A 17,253-nucleotide genomic window follows, 5' to 3' on the forward strand; every position below is an offset into this window, starting at 1 on the left:
TTTGAGTCCACTTAATGTTATTAGAATGTACATGGGTGTAGATCTGTCTATTGGAGTGTGGGTAGCCTCCCAGGGGCCACATCTTGAAAGAAAACTGACTCCCTCCCAGCAGCCTCAGTAGGGAGTGGGACTTAGTGAAGCTCTCCTCTATCTGTGCTGGGATGTGTCTAGCTTAATCTTGTGCATGCAGTCAAAGACACTGTGAGCTCATATGTGCAGCTGTCCTGTCCCGTCTCGAAAACAGTTTCATTCTAGTCATTAACTGCCTCTGCCTCTTACAAGCTTCCAGCCACTCAATGATCTCTCAACTTTGGGAGAAGGTGTGATATTATATCCCATTTAGGGTTGAAAACTTAGAAATTTCATATTATCTGCAGGAGTTAATGGATATCTATTTTAGTTGCCTTCTATTGTAAAAGAAGGTTCTCTGATGAGGGTTAAGATGTACCAACTTATGGGTATAAAGACAAGTATTTAAGGGAGGGTTTAATGCTATGTCCACTTAGCAGAATGAGTTGGTTCTCTCCTAGGGTCTATGAACCTGCCCAGTTATGAGTTCTTGGCACTGTTAACAGTATCAGACATAAGTTTGGTTTTGTCAAGCAGGTCTTAAAATCCAATCAGAAAGTAGCTGGTTACTCCATAATATTCCTGTCACTATTGCATCAGTAGATTTTTTCCAGGCCATTCATTATTATAATTCCCAGAGTTCACAGCTGGGTGAGATTGTTTATAGCTTACTCCCCTAGTATTGTCAATAACACCTTCTAGCACTATGAAAGCTAGCCAGTGGGAATGAAGCATTTAGGTCATTACCAGCTTGTTTTCATGTTTTATGATTCAAGTACATGGTCTCTTCAGCAATAGGATCCTACCATGAAGTTCTGGAAGGTAAACAACAGCAATGGCAATAACCTATGATGGTTGGGGTCTATGAGACTTCAATGTCTAATAACTTGAAAAGAGGCAACCCATGGCGCTAGGCTTTTCATCTGAGTTATTCAGAAGTTTAAAGGGGAGTAGGTTGAAGAACTAAGGATATAGCACAGTTGATAGAGTCCTTGGCTATCTTACCACTTCGGAGGTTAGAGGCAATAGGATGAGAAGTTCAAAGACAGTTTAGGTTACATAGACAGTCTAGGCTACACAGTGAGTTCAAGACCAATCCAGATTATACACCAAGATTGTCTCCAACAAAAAAGAGGGAAGAGGGAGAAATTTTAAAAGTATGCAAATATTGGACATTGCTCAACTTTACCTAAAGATCTTTTTCTTAGGTTAAATCTGATTTTGACCACTGGCAAAACATGCTTAGTCTGCATGTGCCAAGAAGTAAGGCAAATGGAAATGCATTCATTGCAGACAAAGGGGATCATGTCATTAAATTACAAATGGTCATTTGAGCTGTGACTCATTCTCCACACCATTTTTCATGACCAAATTTACCCCAGTGTTTGAAGCTGCATCAAGGCTCCAGCAACAAACACTGGATGACAGAATGAATATGTAGCATGCTGTCACAGGAAAATACCTTGCTGAGTTGTCTTCTTGGATAAGCATGGGAGGCTTGTCTGTCAGCTTCTGTGGGGCAAACTGGGGTGAAGGGGAGCGAGAGGTTTCCATTGCTGATGTCTGTAGTTGTTGACACTTGGAAGAGAGTTGGACTTGTGGTTGAGAGACAGTTGTATCCTCATTCACATGCTGGCCGTATTGTGAGAGAAGGGTAGGTGAATCGCACATGCACATCCAAGGACTCAGTAAGTGGTGCTGGTAAGGACTTGTTGGGGACAGCTAGGTAAGAGTCTGTAGGCGTACAGCCTCTGAGGTGGGGCTGCCTTCTTAGGGTACAGGGCTGTGCTTACTGACCACAAAGTGTGCTTCTGAACAGGTAGGGGTAAAGGGGGACCCTGGACTTGGGGTCCCATGTCTGACAGTGTGTTCTACCCTGAGTATGTATATTCTCAAGGTAGACTACTGGCTTGGTCCAGGCTCTCCTGTGGAGGCTCTGGGTCTTCCTGGGAGTGGGATAATTCAGGCAATGTGGAATTGGTCTGTGGGTTCTCATTCAGTAGGTCCTGCAATGTTCTCAAACCGACTTCCTAACACTGGGCATCTGCTTGTCTAAAGGAAGATGCAATAATAATTAGGCAAAAATTCTTATTAGGATCTTCTCTCTTAGATCACTTTAAGGACTACCCATTTTCCAGCACCCATGCCTACTGCCGCTTGTGATGTGGTAAAAATTCATAACACATGCTATACATATTAGGCTATTTGTGAAACATGTTCTATATGGCATATTAAGCATGTATAACACACATATATAGACCTGGTATAGACATACATGTATATGTAAACTACATTTCTTTAATTGAAAGAAATACCTCCCCCAAAGAAAAAAATCATGTTTTTGTGAAAATTGCCAGATACAAATATGTTTGGGATCATTTGATTCACATTGTAATGCTTTTACATAGCATATGGGAAACACTTATATACACAGGGATAGACCTTTCAAGATGAGCCAAGAATCAATTCAGTCATAAAAATCTTTAAAATTAGACATGTCAAACGAGGAAAACAACACCTGCTTATCTTGGAAGCAGCTATGACTTACAGAGTTTCCCCTTACACTATCATTTCACATGAGCATGCATATATATTCATAGGCATGCTCATGGCGTCCATATAGAAGCTGGTCTGGATATATGATTATTCATGCCAAACGCTTATGGGTTGACTAGCAAACTTGCAACAATTAAGTGTGTAGACTGCCAACATACCACACCAAACCAATCCCAAGTAGAAAACAAACCTTTGATTTATGGAAAAGAGCTGTTCTCAGTCTAAAACTGACGTTTGGGCTGGGCATTGTACTTCATGTAATCCTAGTATTTGGGAGGCCAAAGTAGGAGGATTGCATCCATCTAGTTAAAAACCAGACTGGGCTACAAAGTGAGTTGTCTGAAACACTATCAGTTTTGAGGAATACAGTATATAGCTCAGTGGCTGAACACTTACCTAATAAGTGTAAGGCCTTAAGTTTGATCCATAAGTTGGGATGGGGGAGCACACTACGAAGAAAACTTTGCGACTGACCCAAAACACGACAGCATGTATAAGTAGCAATGAAATGACAGAACCTAATTACTGACAAAAGGAATGCAGACCCATCCCTGTTTCATATCCAGAGTACTTAAGATGCACTTGCTTCTGCCTCTTGTTACATCATAGACATGATGCATAATACCTGGGTTCTACAGGCGGGATCTGCAGGACTATCATACCAGTGCCCTGCCTTGTGGATGCTAACCTTGCTGTGTTCTGAGGAGCAGAGATGGGAAGGTCCCTTCCTTAGTTAATAGATACTCCAGAGTAGAGCAGAGTTTACAGTCAATGTCCTCCTGCTGCCCTACATCCCCCAAAACATAGGGAGCCAAACAACACTAGCATGCAGCTAGAAACTGACATCCTATTGACATAGCAGCAGGAAAGACTCATTAAGCAAAATTATTTCCTCTTGCAGAGAAGATGAAATCTCTGGCCTGTGCAGAGATTTGACATTTCTGGACTGGTTATTCACATGCTAAGGACTGCAAGAGGGTAGGTTCATCTTAACCTATGCTAAAAAATACAGAAGGAATAGCCTTTCACTTAGACAATGAACGTTTCCTTTCTTGCATTCCTGCTGCCTAGTGTAGTCCCTACAAGCTGCTGTTCGGTAGGGCTTGTCTGCCTTAGAAAAGTGTAACTTTCCCTTTCATTGTTGTTTGTCTTCTTTCTCTAGTACTGGGGACATTTTCATTCTTCCTAGGCTCTACCAACTAAGCTACATCCCACCCTTCCCGCCTCTTCACTCTCTATAACATTCTTCTCCACATCATGTGGCTGACCTCCAAACTGGCTTAAGTCAATCAGCATAGCACTTTCCTCTCTTCTCCAGTCTCTCCTGCGCAGCTGCTTAGGTTTACAACTTGCTTGTCCCCAGGTTCTCCTTTTAAACTCTAATGAAATTGTTCTCAAGCTTTTATTTGAGTCCATTCTGAAAACCTTTACTCATGAAGGGACCACAATTTCCCTGGTATCACCAACAAAACAAAACAACTTAGGTCCACATCAGGTCCTCATGAACTGTCTTCCCTAATATTTAACTTCCTGAAATGTAGTAGCCATGTAGTACCCAGCTAAAACATCCTGGTACTTAATTAGTATTATTTGGTAAAAAGCCACTGTGTTTTAGAACCAAAATCAAATGACCTGCAATTTATTGCTAAAATCTAAGTATTGTTAGTCACTCACATGCATGAGTTAAAATGGATGCAAAATGACACTGGCTGGGAGGGTTGAATGCATGGTTTCACACAAGCTAAGCAAGCACTGTACTGCTAAACTATATGAGCAGTAAGCAATCCCTGATTTCTGATCTCTGATCTCAGATTGAATTGTCTGAGACTTACTCAGAAAACTGAAGAGAACTCACACACCAGAGTCAGCTTCACTTGCAAAGATGGGGTCTGTAAATAATGATTCAGGGTAAAAGAAATGCTGAGAAAACACGCCTTGAACCAGACTGGGCTTCTCTCCTGGCTAGAAGACTCCCTAGGTTCCTTCATGGCTTATTTAGAAACATCCCATGTAGCATTTGAGGGCTCTGTATTTGGCAGAGCATTGCATGGCAGAGTTCACATATGCTTGTAAGAGCAAGGTAAACTGAAAAAGCCACCTTGAGAAACTCCCTTCGTGTTACAAGGCTGATTCAGCTTCAGCCAAGGAACCATAAACAGTTCCAAGGATCTCCCAAACTGTGCCCACCCCAGTCAAAACGACCCCATCCGGGTGGTCAGGCAATGACTAATTTTGGTAAATATCATCTTTTCTAACATCTTCTCGTCACAACTGTCCTTGTGGGCAACCATTAGTAACAATTTTGAAATTCCCCTAGCCCCCATGTCAATGAATCCAAAGGTCACCTACTCTTACCCAATCCTGAACAGCTAAGGCACGTGCCAACCTGCTTGAGGTTTTCTTCCTTTATAAACCCCTTGCAATTGCGGCCAGGCACCCGTTTCCTGCAGCTGCTGTGCCAGTTTGTAGGACTGGGTCCCTGCTGAGGATCGTAACTTAACATTAAACCTTACGCGTTTGCATCAGTGAGTTGGCTCATTGGTGGTCTTTTGGAGTCTCACGAACTTGGCATAACAATGACAGAAGATAGAAGCTTAGTATGCAATGATCCATCGAGAAATTTATCCTTATTCACACTACCATAGACATAGCAATTTAATGTGCCTTCCCTGCTTTCTCTATTTTCCTTGGCTCTTTCCAACTCCAAGCTTGCGAAGTCTACACTATAAAATCACCAACTGATATTAACTGTCCCAGTTAATAAGAATCCAGTAAATCAGGTCACAGATATGCATTAATTAAAAAAGGGTCAAAATATAATAATTTGAGTTCTTTTGGGACCTTATTCAAATCTGTGTTTTTAATGGTGTTCAAGAGATGTATACTGCAGACAGAGTCTAGTGTGACATGCTTGTGCTATGTTTTAATGTGGGCATATATTTATAAATAGATGTATACTACATATGCTATGTATGCTGTGTGGATGTTTATGTAAATGTACATGTGTGCCTGTGGTGTATATGTGTGTGTGTGTGTGTGTGGACTATGTATCTGTGCTATGTTGTATATGTAGATGTGTGGCTGTGTATATGTGGCTATGCCATGTACATATACTCTCTGATTTATACTATTACTCTGAGGCAGGGTCTCATACAGTACCTAACTGTTGACACAAAAACCTAATTCTCACCTTAAAAGGAATAAGAGATAATTTATTCAGGGCCATATTTGAGTGAGTGTAGCCTGGGGACACAGGTTTAGGTTACCCCAAATTCCATGTTCCAATATGGAAGAAGTTTCAAGAAGGTTTTTTGTTTGTTTGTTTGGTTTTTTTTTTGAGGCAGGGCTTCTCTGTGTAGCTTTAAAGCCTGTCCTGGAACTCATTCTGAGGACCAGACTGGCCTTGAACTCACAGAGATCCGTTTGCCTCTGTCTTCTGTGTACTGGGATTAAAGATGTATGCTAACACCTCCAGGCTTAAGAAGTTTAATAGTTTTACCAAACAAAGCCATACAAGGCAAGTTTAAAATACACTTGATGTGTACACCAGAGAGATGGTTACAGAAAGATGGGGGGAATTCTCCCATTGGTCTGAAATCTTATCTGATGACATTCTTAGTTTTGGAATGGTGGAAGCTAATGACCTACTAATTAATAGATTCTAAAAGGTTTTAATCTATCAGTCACAAGATGTTCCAATACAGAGGTGGACAAGGAATGGTTATTCATGGGGCTAAAGCTAGTCCAAGTGAAGCATTCCAAAATTTTCATATCACTATAGATTTAATCAGCCAACAAGCCTCTACAAACACAGCCTCTTTCCAGGAATTGGTGATACTATATTGTCCTCAAACGTACCATCCTTCTGCCTCAGTCTCCCAAGTGTATTACACATGTACCACCTTATCTGGCTTTTGTTGGGGCAGGAATTGAACCTGAAGGAGCATGCTAGCATGCGCCCTACTACAGAGCTGTATCCTTAGCCCCTTTTTTGTTTTAAGACAGAGGTCTCAGTAAGTGGTTCAACTCGTTCTTGAATTCATTCTTAGCCCAAGTAGGCACTGCACCTGTGATCTTTCTGTTTCAGCCTGTTGAGTAGCCAGGCTTATCCATTTTTCATTCATTTGAAATAAAACCCAAATGACAACAGGCCTACAATGCTGGCACTTTCGGGGGGGGTGGCAGAGATAGCATCAGGAGGTCAGGAATTCAGGGTCATTCTTTGATTCCATAGTGAGTTCAAGTACAGGTTGGGCAATATGGAGATTCTAAGAAAGGGAAGGCAGAGAGACAGAGGTAGGAGGAAAGAATGGATGTCCACATAATAAGATGACTTAAGGACTTTGTTTCCCTTTGTCAGTATGTTACCCTGAGACTAATACTGGAGCAGAAAGCAAGCCATACAAAGGAAGGTTGCAAAGACAACCGCATTCCAGTGTCCTGGAAACTGATGCTTAGGCTGAATATGTGGTTAGTTTTCATCTAAAATGAGTAACACCAATAACTGGTTAGAAAAGAATGCATCAGTTCTAAGGTGGGAAGGGGGCTCTAAGCAGAGGTCCCAGAGACCTGCAACCAGGCATGCAGTTCTCACTGGACATCACCATACAACTGAGGTGGTTAATGGTCTAGTACAGAATTACAGGGTCAAACAAAATTCACCTGAAGAGGACAAGCACATGGCAAGGGCCTACCATATTGCCATGTGGTAGAAACCGATTGTGGAGATCAAGCTGTGCCCTGCTCTAGTTGGTCTGTATTCTATATACAATGGTTTTTCAGGCTGTGTTTTATCTGAAGAGACTCTATTTTAAAAGCAGCTTCCGATTCAATTTGGAGGATGGAGGATGACTCTGTACCTTGGTCTACACCATCATTTGTCCAGCACCACTCCTGATAAGAATGTATTTCTAGGAGAAAGCATGGTCCTGATGAGTGCCATGATGGACTGAGCAGGAAAAGGAGACTCACACACATGCCCAGGGCAGACTGTCCCAGGTTCTGAGGAGAAAGCATGTTCCTGCCCAGCCCCTTGTGGCTCCAGGCAGCCAGGCACTATTATGGTAAGCAAATGTATGGAGGGAAGGGGGAGGGAAGGAGAGAGGGAGGGAGAGAGAGGAGACAGAGACAGAGACAGACAGAGACGGAGAGAATGGTTTATGTCCTGTGGACAGAGGCATATCTGAAGAGGAAAGCGGTGAGGTGGCTTGACTGTCACCCAAGGTCATGGTGATTGATGTCTGGGCCTGGGCTGCTGCCGTGGCCCACGTCTGGTTTCATGGCCCTGTTGTAACCAGGGTCTGTGTTGATGTCCATGGCTCCTGATATCACTGAAATCACTGAAGGATGAGAGGACAGGGCAGTGCAGAGTTGGCCCTGCCTCTCAATGGCTGCAACACTAGAAGAAATGTTCTTGCCCGTCACCAGCCGAAGTACTCAGGAGAAAGTATCCTACACCTCACCTAGGCAGCACAATGGAGCTGACTCGATGCAGGGTCTCCATGACATAGGACAACAACAGGATATCCGAGAGGAACACCACTGAGGGCACAGCATCAATAGTGTGGCAGAAGCCAGAGACCTCAAATCAGATCAATGAACACTTCTAAGTAGATATGTGGACAAAGGGGTAAACTATGTGATTCACTGTGTCACACACAGCCTACGCAACAGGACTTTTCCGTCTTTTTCTTCTTATTTTCCCTTAAACTTTATTTTACTTTACTTGTGGGGGGGTGGCAAGGACAGAGGGTGGATATCAAGGGACAGGGAGATGAATGGGATTGAGATGCATGGTGTGAAAGACACAAACATAATAAAAAGTTTAAGACAATAATGTATTTCTAAAAGTAAAATGCATGTCACCATATAGATTTATCACAGTGAACTGGGACTATAGGAACACACGGTCATCTTAAAACAATCAGAAATGGACTGAGAGACAGCTGTGTGGTTAAGAATGCTGCATACTGCTTTTACAGAGGATCCAGGTTCTATTCTCAGCACCAATGTATGGTAGATCACAGCTACCTGTAAGTACGGCTCTCGATAGACCCGTTGCTTCTGGGCCCGTGGGCACTACACTAATGTGCACATAATACACCTTCCACACCCCCACACCACACACACATAATGACATACAATTAAAATATTTTCAAATCTAAAGAAAAAACAATAACAACCCATTTTTCAAATCACATAGGAAAATCTGGTCCAAGAACTTATTGGGCACACCAGATGGAGGTAAAATGGAGACGCTCTCAAAGGACACCTAATGGCCCCTACTCTCCTATTATCTGATTACCCAGTATATGCATCAGAGACTCAATAAGCAGAGCATTCTTGAGTGTCCCAGAAGCTTCATTGAGACTCAGTCCCTCCTGTTGAGATGATTCACTTGATCTGCTGTCACTCTACTTGTTTGTCTGCTGTCCATTTGTGTATCTACTCTTCTTCTTAACCTACTTCTTTGGTTTCCATAGTACCACTCCTCACATTTGCAGCTCAATTCCACCCTGAGGCTTAACTCAAGCCCAATTCTATAGCGTGGCTCACAACAAACCCTCAACAGTGTTCATCCTATCATACTCATTCCCACAGACTCTTCATTGATGATGGGACTACTTGGTAAATTCCTGCCAAGGAAACTGATGACATACTTTGTGAATTTATTGTTTTCAATAAGTGCTGGCATTATAGGAAGGCACAAACATGTCTATTCTGGTATAGCATGCTCACATCATCAATGGGGGAAAACAGACAAGTGCTCTAGAAATCCTATTAACCTCACTATTATTTAAATTGACATATCCGATCCTCCTGTGCAGACAGTCAGTCCCAGAACTCAATGTGAAGTTTCTGCACATGAGGAATAGCGGTTTTATTTCCAGACTCCATCTGCTCACTAGAGCAGCTGAGAAATCTGCTTTCAATGTTTTCAATTTCTGTTTTCTGCTCCCTGCAGCCATATCTTAAGCACACATGTCTCCTTACCACATGGGCCCTTAGACATGCTAACCCTATTCTAATCTTCATGTCCCACCCTAGCATGGGACTCTGAAGTGGTCTTACAGTTCATTTCTATTCAGACTCTGCTCACAACCCAGCACAAAGCACCTCAACAAATGACCCAGAAGCTTTTTTCTTCAGTGCCTAAAAGGCAACCCAGCATGTATGTATGTATTTATGTATGTATGTATATATATATGTATATTTATTTATACACACACATACCAGCTGGGCAGTGGCAGCGCACACCTTTAGTCCCAGCACTTGGGAGACAGAGGCAGGCGGATCTCTGAGTTCGGGGTCTACACAGAAACTAAACAGAGAAACCTTGTCTTGAAAAACCAAAAAAGAAAAAGAAAAGGTATGTAAATACTCTTGCTTCTGCCACTCACTTTCAGTCACTGTAAAGAATGTTATACACAGGTGTGTGTGTGTGTGTGTGTGTGTGTGTGTGTGTGTATGTGTGTGTGTGTGTGGAGGGTACTTTTTCAAGATGCAAATAGCTGAGTCCTTGATGAAATAACAGCTGCTATCACTAATTAGTTCAGTATTGTTTGCTAACAGTTTATAGCTATCTTTATCAAGGTGATGGGGAAAATTTCTGAATCTTTTGGATTCGTTAATGAGCAAACACTACAGGGTCTTCTTTTCCATCCATTCTTGGCTTTTGGTGTCAATGACAAGAACAGGACTCTGATTCATCATCAGTTATTGCTCTAGCAATGACATGGTGTCTAAGGCCTTAGTAAAATATGAGTCCCATCTAATCTGAAGTTTCACTGGAAGGCACTTCTAATCATGATTCATGGTATGCAGCCTTAAGTCATCTAACCAGGAAACAAGCCTGAGGAAGCTTCATATCCTTTCAGATACATGGTGTCAGACCATACTGTATCACACAGGAGTGTATTAGTCATTTTTCTTGTTACTGTAATAAAATGTGTGATAAAATATGGGGGAAAACTTTTTTTTTGTTTCAGAGGGATTTCATTCCATCATACCTGGCTGGGGATGGCATGGTAAAGACATTCGATGGCAGTGGGAACATATAAGGGAGGCTTTTTCATATCCTAGTGGAACAATAAGCAGAAGAAAAAGGATCTATAAGGGGCAGAAATAACTTTCAAAGGCTCATGCCCCTTTTGTACCAGCTAGGTCCCTAGCCATCAATATTGTGCTGTATGAATGAGCAGTGAACAGAAGACAAGCCTATGTGAGACATTTCAGATCAAACTGTAAGTGAGTAGCTGTAAGTTATCAGAGGCACGGAGATCCCATGGTATAATAGAGGGTTTGTGTGGAGTTCCTCTGAGCCATGCATCTAACACAGATCTAACAGCTGGTCTGCAGATGAAGGGAGCCATTCATGGTTCTCCATGATAAAAGTTACCATACAACTACTTTCTAAGACACAATACACACAGCTCATGCAGAATAGTCTAGACTTCTGAGTTAGGAAGGACACTCAGTGATTACTAGGTGTCAAGGCCACCTATAAAACTCTAGGTTATGATAGAACTAACAAGTTTTCAACAGACAATGAGCCTGAGTGTGGTGGTTTGAGTGAGGATGGCCCCACAGGCTCATATATTTGAATACTTGTTTCTCAGTTGGTGGAACTGTTTGGGAAGGATTAGTGTGAGTGGGGGCAGGCTTTGAGATTTCCCAAGACCTGTGTCATTCCCAGTGTGTCCTGTCTCTGACTCTTACTTGCAGGTGAAGATGTGAGTTTTGAGATATTCCTGCTGCATCTGAAATCATAAGCCTAATTAAACATTTTTTTTAAAAAAATTTCAAGACAGGGTTTCTCTTTGTAACAGTCCTGGCTATCCTGGAATTTGCTCTGTAGAGCAGGCTGGCCTTGAACTCACAGAGATACACCTGTCTCTGCCTCCTGAGTTCTGGGATTAAAGGCGTGTGCCACCACTGCTCGGCTTAAACACTTCTATAAATGGCCTTGTTTATGGTGTTTTGTTACAATAAAAAAGTAATTAAGACACTCAATTGCTTCTTCCTTTCACTTAAGCATGATGGAAAATTCTAACATGCCTCACACAAACTTATTATCCACAGCACACTGTCAAGAATAGAAACACGGACTGGAGAGGTAGCTCAGTGGCTAAGGCAATTGCTGTGTTAGTGTGAAGACCAGTGATCCCACTGCTCCTATGTTAAGTACATTAAGGTGGGAGGCAAAGGCAGGAGAATCCCTAGAAGTTTGTATGTGAGTAGCCTGGTATATGCAACAGTGGGGGAAAAATAAATAGACCTCGCTTCAAACAAGGTAGAAGGTAAGAACCAGTATCTGAGGGTTTTTTCTGACCTTCACATGCATGAAATGGCATACATATCCAACACACACACACACACACACACACACACACACACACACACACACACACACACTGAACAGGAGCAGTTCTATACTGTGGTCTAAAAATCACACTTGAGAACTATTGAGAATATATTGAGAAATAGCTGCCCAATTTGTTTATAAAGTGCCCAATTAACTCAGAACTTCCAGGGTGGAACCCAGGGTCCCTGACTTGGAAACAGAGCTGTGTTTCTAGGAAGGGGAAATGTCAACATCCCATAAGTGCCATGTTCTCTTTAGTTTCACATTCACGGTTTGAATGTGGCATCCAGGAGTACATCTGCACTGGCTACAGGTATAAACAAAAGTGATCTGGGAAAGGGGAGACATATTCATCATCAATTCCAGATAGCTAGTCTGCCCTGTAGCTTAGAGGGATGTATTAGTCAGATCTTTGTGTAAACATCAGGAAGCTAGGAGACAGGACACCCAAGACATTCTACAGAAAGGTCTGCCAGGTGAGCCCCTGGTATTCTCCATCACCCTTCCCACATTCCTGATAATTCTTAGCAGTCACATACATTCCTTGTTCAAATACAAGTGGGAGGCTCTTGCATCAATACAGCATCCCATAACTGACAAGTGAAGTGGGAAATAAGACAGGGGGGATATGGCACCAGAGACCCAAAGAGGCAATCAATTAACCAACTGACCAATCAACAAAGGCACAGACCTCATCAGAAACATTTAAAATATGGTATCAGTTAAATTCTTAGAAATGCCAATTAATCAATCAATCAGACTTCCCAGAGCACAAGCAGCTGTAGAATAAGGTCTGATTATCCTCTGAATGCCAAATTTTCAGGCAGAGAAACAAGATGGCTGAGCATCTCTTATCGATCGCAAATGTTTGGAGGAAGACATATTTGAACTTGGAATTAAAAGATTTTTGGACTATTTGCATATACAAACACACATGAAAAATGAAATACCTATGGAATGGAACTTAATTACAAATATGAATACAATAATGCTAACTCATGGCAAGTACTTGTATTTATAGATACACATTTACATTTTACATGTTTCATATACATATACATAGCTGAAAGATAATTTTAGTATACTATTTTTAGTTCACCTGCATTTTGACTGTAAGTTATCAAAGTATAATGTATAATGTCAAGTGTACAAATTCGTCTCTTGTGGCATTATGCGGGCACAGTTTCTGATTCGAGAGAATTTTATATTTAACTAGGGATGATCAACCTGTAATTGCCAAATTAACAGACAAATTATGCTAATGATGACAAGGAAAAGAACCTTTCTGCAAGTTATGTTCAAACTCTTGAATCTTTCCATTTAGCAATTTTCTTTGTTTGGGGATTTGGGGAAGTAGCTTTAAGACAGGGTCTCACTATGCAGCCAAGACTGGTCTCAAACTTGCAATATAGCCCAGGCAAACCTACCTGAACTTCCTGAGTAGTTAGATAGCAGATGTACACAAACATGATCAGTATTCCAACTTTTGTGTCTTGTTGGATGTCCTTTGGGGAAAACACAAGCCCAGGAGCATCATGGCTTTGGTCATGTGTTTACTACAATGCCTCCTGGCTAAAGCTTTTATCTCTGTTCCAGTTTGGGTTTTACAGGCCATGTGGGAAAAGCAATTACTTTAGAAAACTGGATGAGTTTTATTTCTCCAATGTCTTCACAGATGGATTAAAAAGGTTTCCAGTTTCCTTGGGATTTCATTTTAACTTACAGAAACTCAGATGACAAGTAGTAATGAAATTGATTTAGACAAAATGATAAGTCATTTGTGGTTAAATGGGTAAGGGAGATTGGAAGAGAAATTCTACTCACAGATGACCCAAACTCAAATGAACAGGCACTGGTTTTTAAAACCATCCATTATTTGTAAAGGGAAGAGTAGGCTGGCAAATGCCTTCTGTGCAAGCATGAAACTTGAGTTTGGATCACCAGCATCTATGTAAAAGAAGCTGGGTATGGTGGTGGTGTGTGTAACCCCAGTGCTGGAGGGGGGGTTGGAGAAAACAGGATCTCCAAAGCTCACTGGCCAGTCAGACTAGCCATACTGATGAGCTATAGGTAAAGTTAGATACTGTCTCAAAAAGATGTGGCCTGGTCTACAGAATGAATCTACAGCTGTCTATAGCTAGGGATACACAGTGAAACCCTGTCTCAAAGAACAAAAGCAGAACAAAAGAAGAAGACAGAAAAGGATAAAGACACTAACACAGACTTTTGGCTCTACATGCACGGGGCACGCACATGTGAACACACACACACAGAGCGGCTTGGACCTGGAAATTATAATGATCTAGCATAAGTGCTACTCAAGTATCTCAGTGAACTAGCTATGATATTCTGGGAATCTGTGGCAAGGCCTTTCTCATTTCTGTGGCTCCCTCACTTCATATTTGGTTCCAAAATTTGAATCAGCAAGGAAGTGGGCTCTGCTCAATCTTAGTAAGAAGGCCAGGAAAAGCACTGAATGGTGAAGGATGACATGCCTCCAAGTCTATTTCAAAACCAGCCCTCCAAGCAATTTGGATGTCAAGAAAACATTAGGAAATCTGTTTTACAAAACCTCTCCTTCCAAATTCCTCCTCTCCCACTTTTCTACTCACAACATGTAGGTATCAAAAGCTATATCCCTGGTATTTTAATCTTTGGCTCTGTATGTCCCTTCCAAAGGAAATAATCATTTCTGTAAAAATGGTAACACTGAATATTCCCCGACTCCAGGTCTAGGGGAAATCTACCTATGTCCCTCCAGTCAGAACAACTTCCTGAGCCCTGGGCGAGACTATCTTCAAAATGCTATGCCTTCAAAATGAAGTCTGTAGTACTCTACTTGGCTAAAACAACATTGCCCCAGATAAAACTGAAAAGAAGTCAGGAAAGTGTGTTTGTTTTTAAAAATAGTTTTCCAAGCCTCATCACACTCTTCACCACATAAGCTCTTCCTAGCATTCTCGTATGCATATTCGTTCTCTCTCCCCATTACTCTCTCTGCATGTCCTACTCTTCCTTCCTTCTTTTCTTCTTTCTTTTACTTGAGGAAGGATCTCATGTGTCTCAGGCTGGTCTTGAGCTAACTATATAGCCAATGATAACCCTGGACTTCTGAACCTCCTGCTTTCACCTCCTAAATGCTAGAACTCAGGTGTGTACCAGAATGCCCACTTTATGCAATACTGGGGCTTCCTGGAGGCTAGACAAGTACTTTACCAATTGGGGTATATCACTAGCCTAACATTGTCCTTGTATCCTGCTCAGTGTTTATTAAATGAACATTATACATACTTTGGTGTTACTATTTCCCCTTTGACAACACCAGGAATCGCAAGTACCCAGGGCCTCAGGCCTATACAACAAGCTCTTTACCACTGAGCTATAATTCCAATCTGCTCTTTATTTTCACATAAATTGGCTAACCTGGACTTGAACTTGGATCTTCCTGCCTTAGTCTCCCAAGTAGTTGAGCTTAAAAGCTTAGTTAACACCAGACCAAGCCATTCATGATTTAAAAAATTTAGTATATGTCTTGCTATGCAGAGCAGGGTTTAGCAAACTAGACATTTTAATCCTTGGTTTGTCATGTCCCTTTCATTAGGAAAAGGTATGGGTATTAAATCACTGGTGTGCTACATGGTTTATAAACCAAGTTTTATCATAATATACTTTTCTAGAACAATTTGGTCCTACTGTATAAAAACCTTCCTCAAGATAGTGTAAGACGTATGAATGAGGGATGGACAGGCTGGAAAGATGGCTCAGTGGTTAAGAGCAGTTGTTACTTTTGCAGAAGTCCCAGATTCAATTCCCAGACCCTACATGATGGTTAACAAACATCTGTAATCAGTTTCAAGGGATCAAACAGGAACACACATGGTGTCACATAGCAAAAATTCATATATATAAAATTTAAAAATCGTATTTTTTTTAAGAAAAAGGAGAGGCAGACAAATCTAAAATTGCATAGAATGCAACTTGTTGGGAGATTTACTAATAGAAATGTGGTCACAGGTTGTAACAAGACCAGTTGGAGACCTACCATTTGAGTCAGAAAGAAGTATATATATATATATATATCCTGCATGTAATGTACCTGTTTATTTAAGATCAAAGAATCAAGCACATCCCTGGAGACAGGGTATGATACTTTGAATATAATTGGCTCCCATAAGTTCATAGGGAGTGACACTATTAGGAGGTGTGACCTTGTTGATTAGTTGTGGCCTTGATGGAGGAAGTGTGTCACTGTGGGAGTGGACTTTGAGGTTCCCATGCTCAAACTACACCTAGTTCAGTTCACTTCCTGTTACCTACCAATCAAGATGTGGGAGTCTCAGTTCCTTCTTCAGCACCATGTCTGCCTGTATGCCACCATGTCCTGTCATGATGATAATGGACTAAACCTCGGAAACTGTAAGCCAGCCCCAGCTAAAAGTTTTCCTTTATAAGAGCTGCTGTGGTCACGGTGTTTCTTCACAGCAACAGACACCCTAACTAAGACACAGGGTCTGTTTTGCTTATTTGTAATATATTGGGAAACTATGTGAAGGAAACAGACCATGGTTACTTAGTGTCAACCATGTCGGTGATGACTAAGCTTCTCTAAGCTACGATTTCCAACTACAATAACACATCACTCTGAAAACTGGGTCTATTTTCATTCTTAGTCAGTTTGTAATCTTTGCAAAGTATTGTAGACTATTTCATAATCAACCAAACTGTGGGTGGTTGCATATAATGGCATACAAACAGTAACAACATACCAGCAACAAACACATAGTTGCTAGGAGCTGGTGGCCACCAAAATACAGAACTGGTAGGTAATACAGAGTGACCAAGTGTGGGCCATAAGAAGAGGATTCAACTTAAGTGCTACAGAAATAATCTCGCCCTAACCAATAGTAAATGTTTGAAAAGTACACTCCATACTTCATGGATGTATTTTACCTAAATGACAATGATTTTAAAAGCCCACTTTTAATAGGAATATGAACAGTAATGAACAAAAAGAAAATGGCCAATAGATATACAAAAAGATTCTTTCTCCAGCCCCCAAAACACATGTTTAAAGTGGTAGTTACATAATAAACCACAGAATTCTAAAATTAATGTTTAATATTGGCAAAGTTACCAGGCAGTGGTGGCGCATGCCTTTAATCCCAGCACTTGGGAGACAGAGGTAGGCGGATCTCCATGAGTTCAAGGTCAGCATGCTCTACAGAGCTAATGCCAGGACAGGCTCCAAAGCTACACAGAAACCC

General features: G+C 41.4%; 1 protein-coding gene across 1 annotated transcript in view; it reads right to left on the reverse strand.

Annotated features, from left to right (window-relative positions):
• LOC101841673 (protein Shroom2) overlaps positions 1–17,253 on the reverse strand; it is a 151,405-nt gene that overhangs the window by 17,442 nt on the left and 116,710 nt on the right. The window contains exons 7-8 of the mRNA XM_040744027.1: positions 12,080–12,086; positions 1,532–1,701 (exon numbers count right to left, since the gene is read on the reverse strand). Of these exons, the coding sequence (XP_040599961.1) occupies positions 1,532–1,701; positions 12,080–12,086 (177 nt within the window). The remainder of the gene's footprint in view (positions 1–1,531; positions 1,702–12,079; positions 12,087–17,253) is intronic.

The sequence above is a fragment of the Mesocricetus auratus genome, unplaced genomic scaffold (genome assembly GCF_017639785.1).
Source record: "Mesocricetus auratus isolate SY011 unplaced genomic scaffold, BCM_Maur_2.0 Super-Scaffold_100003, whole genome shotgun sequence".
Classification (NCBI taxonomy): Eukaryota; Metazoa; Chordata; class Mammalia; order Rodentia; family Cricetidae; genus Mesocricetus; species Mesocricetus auratus.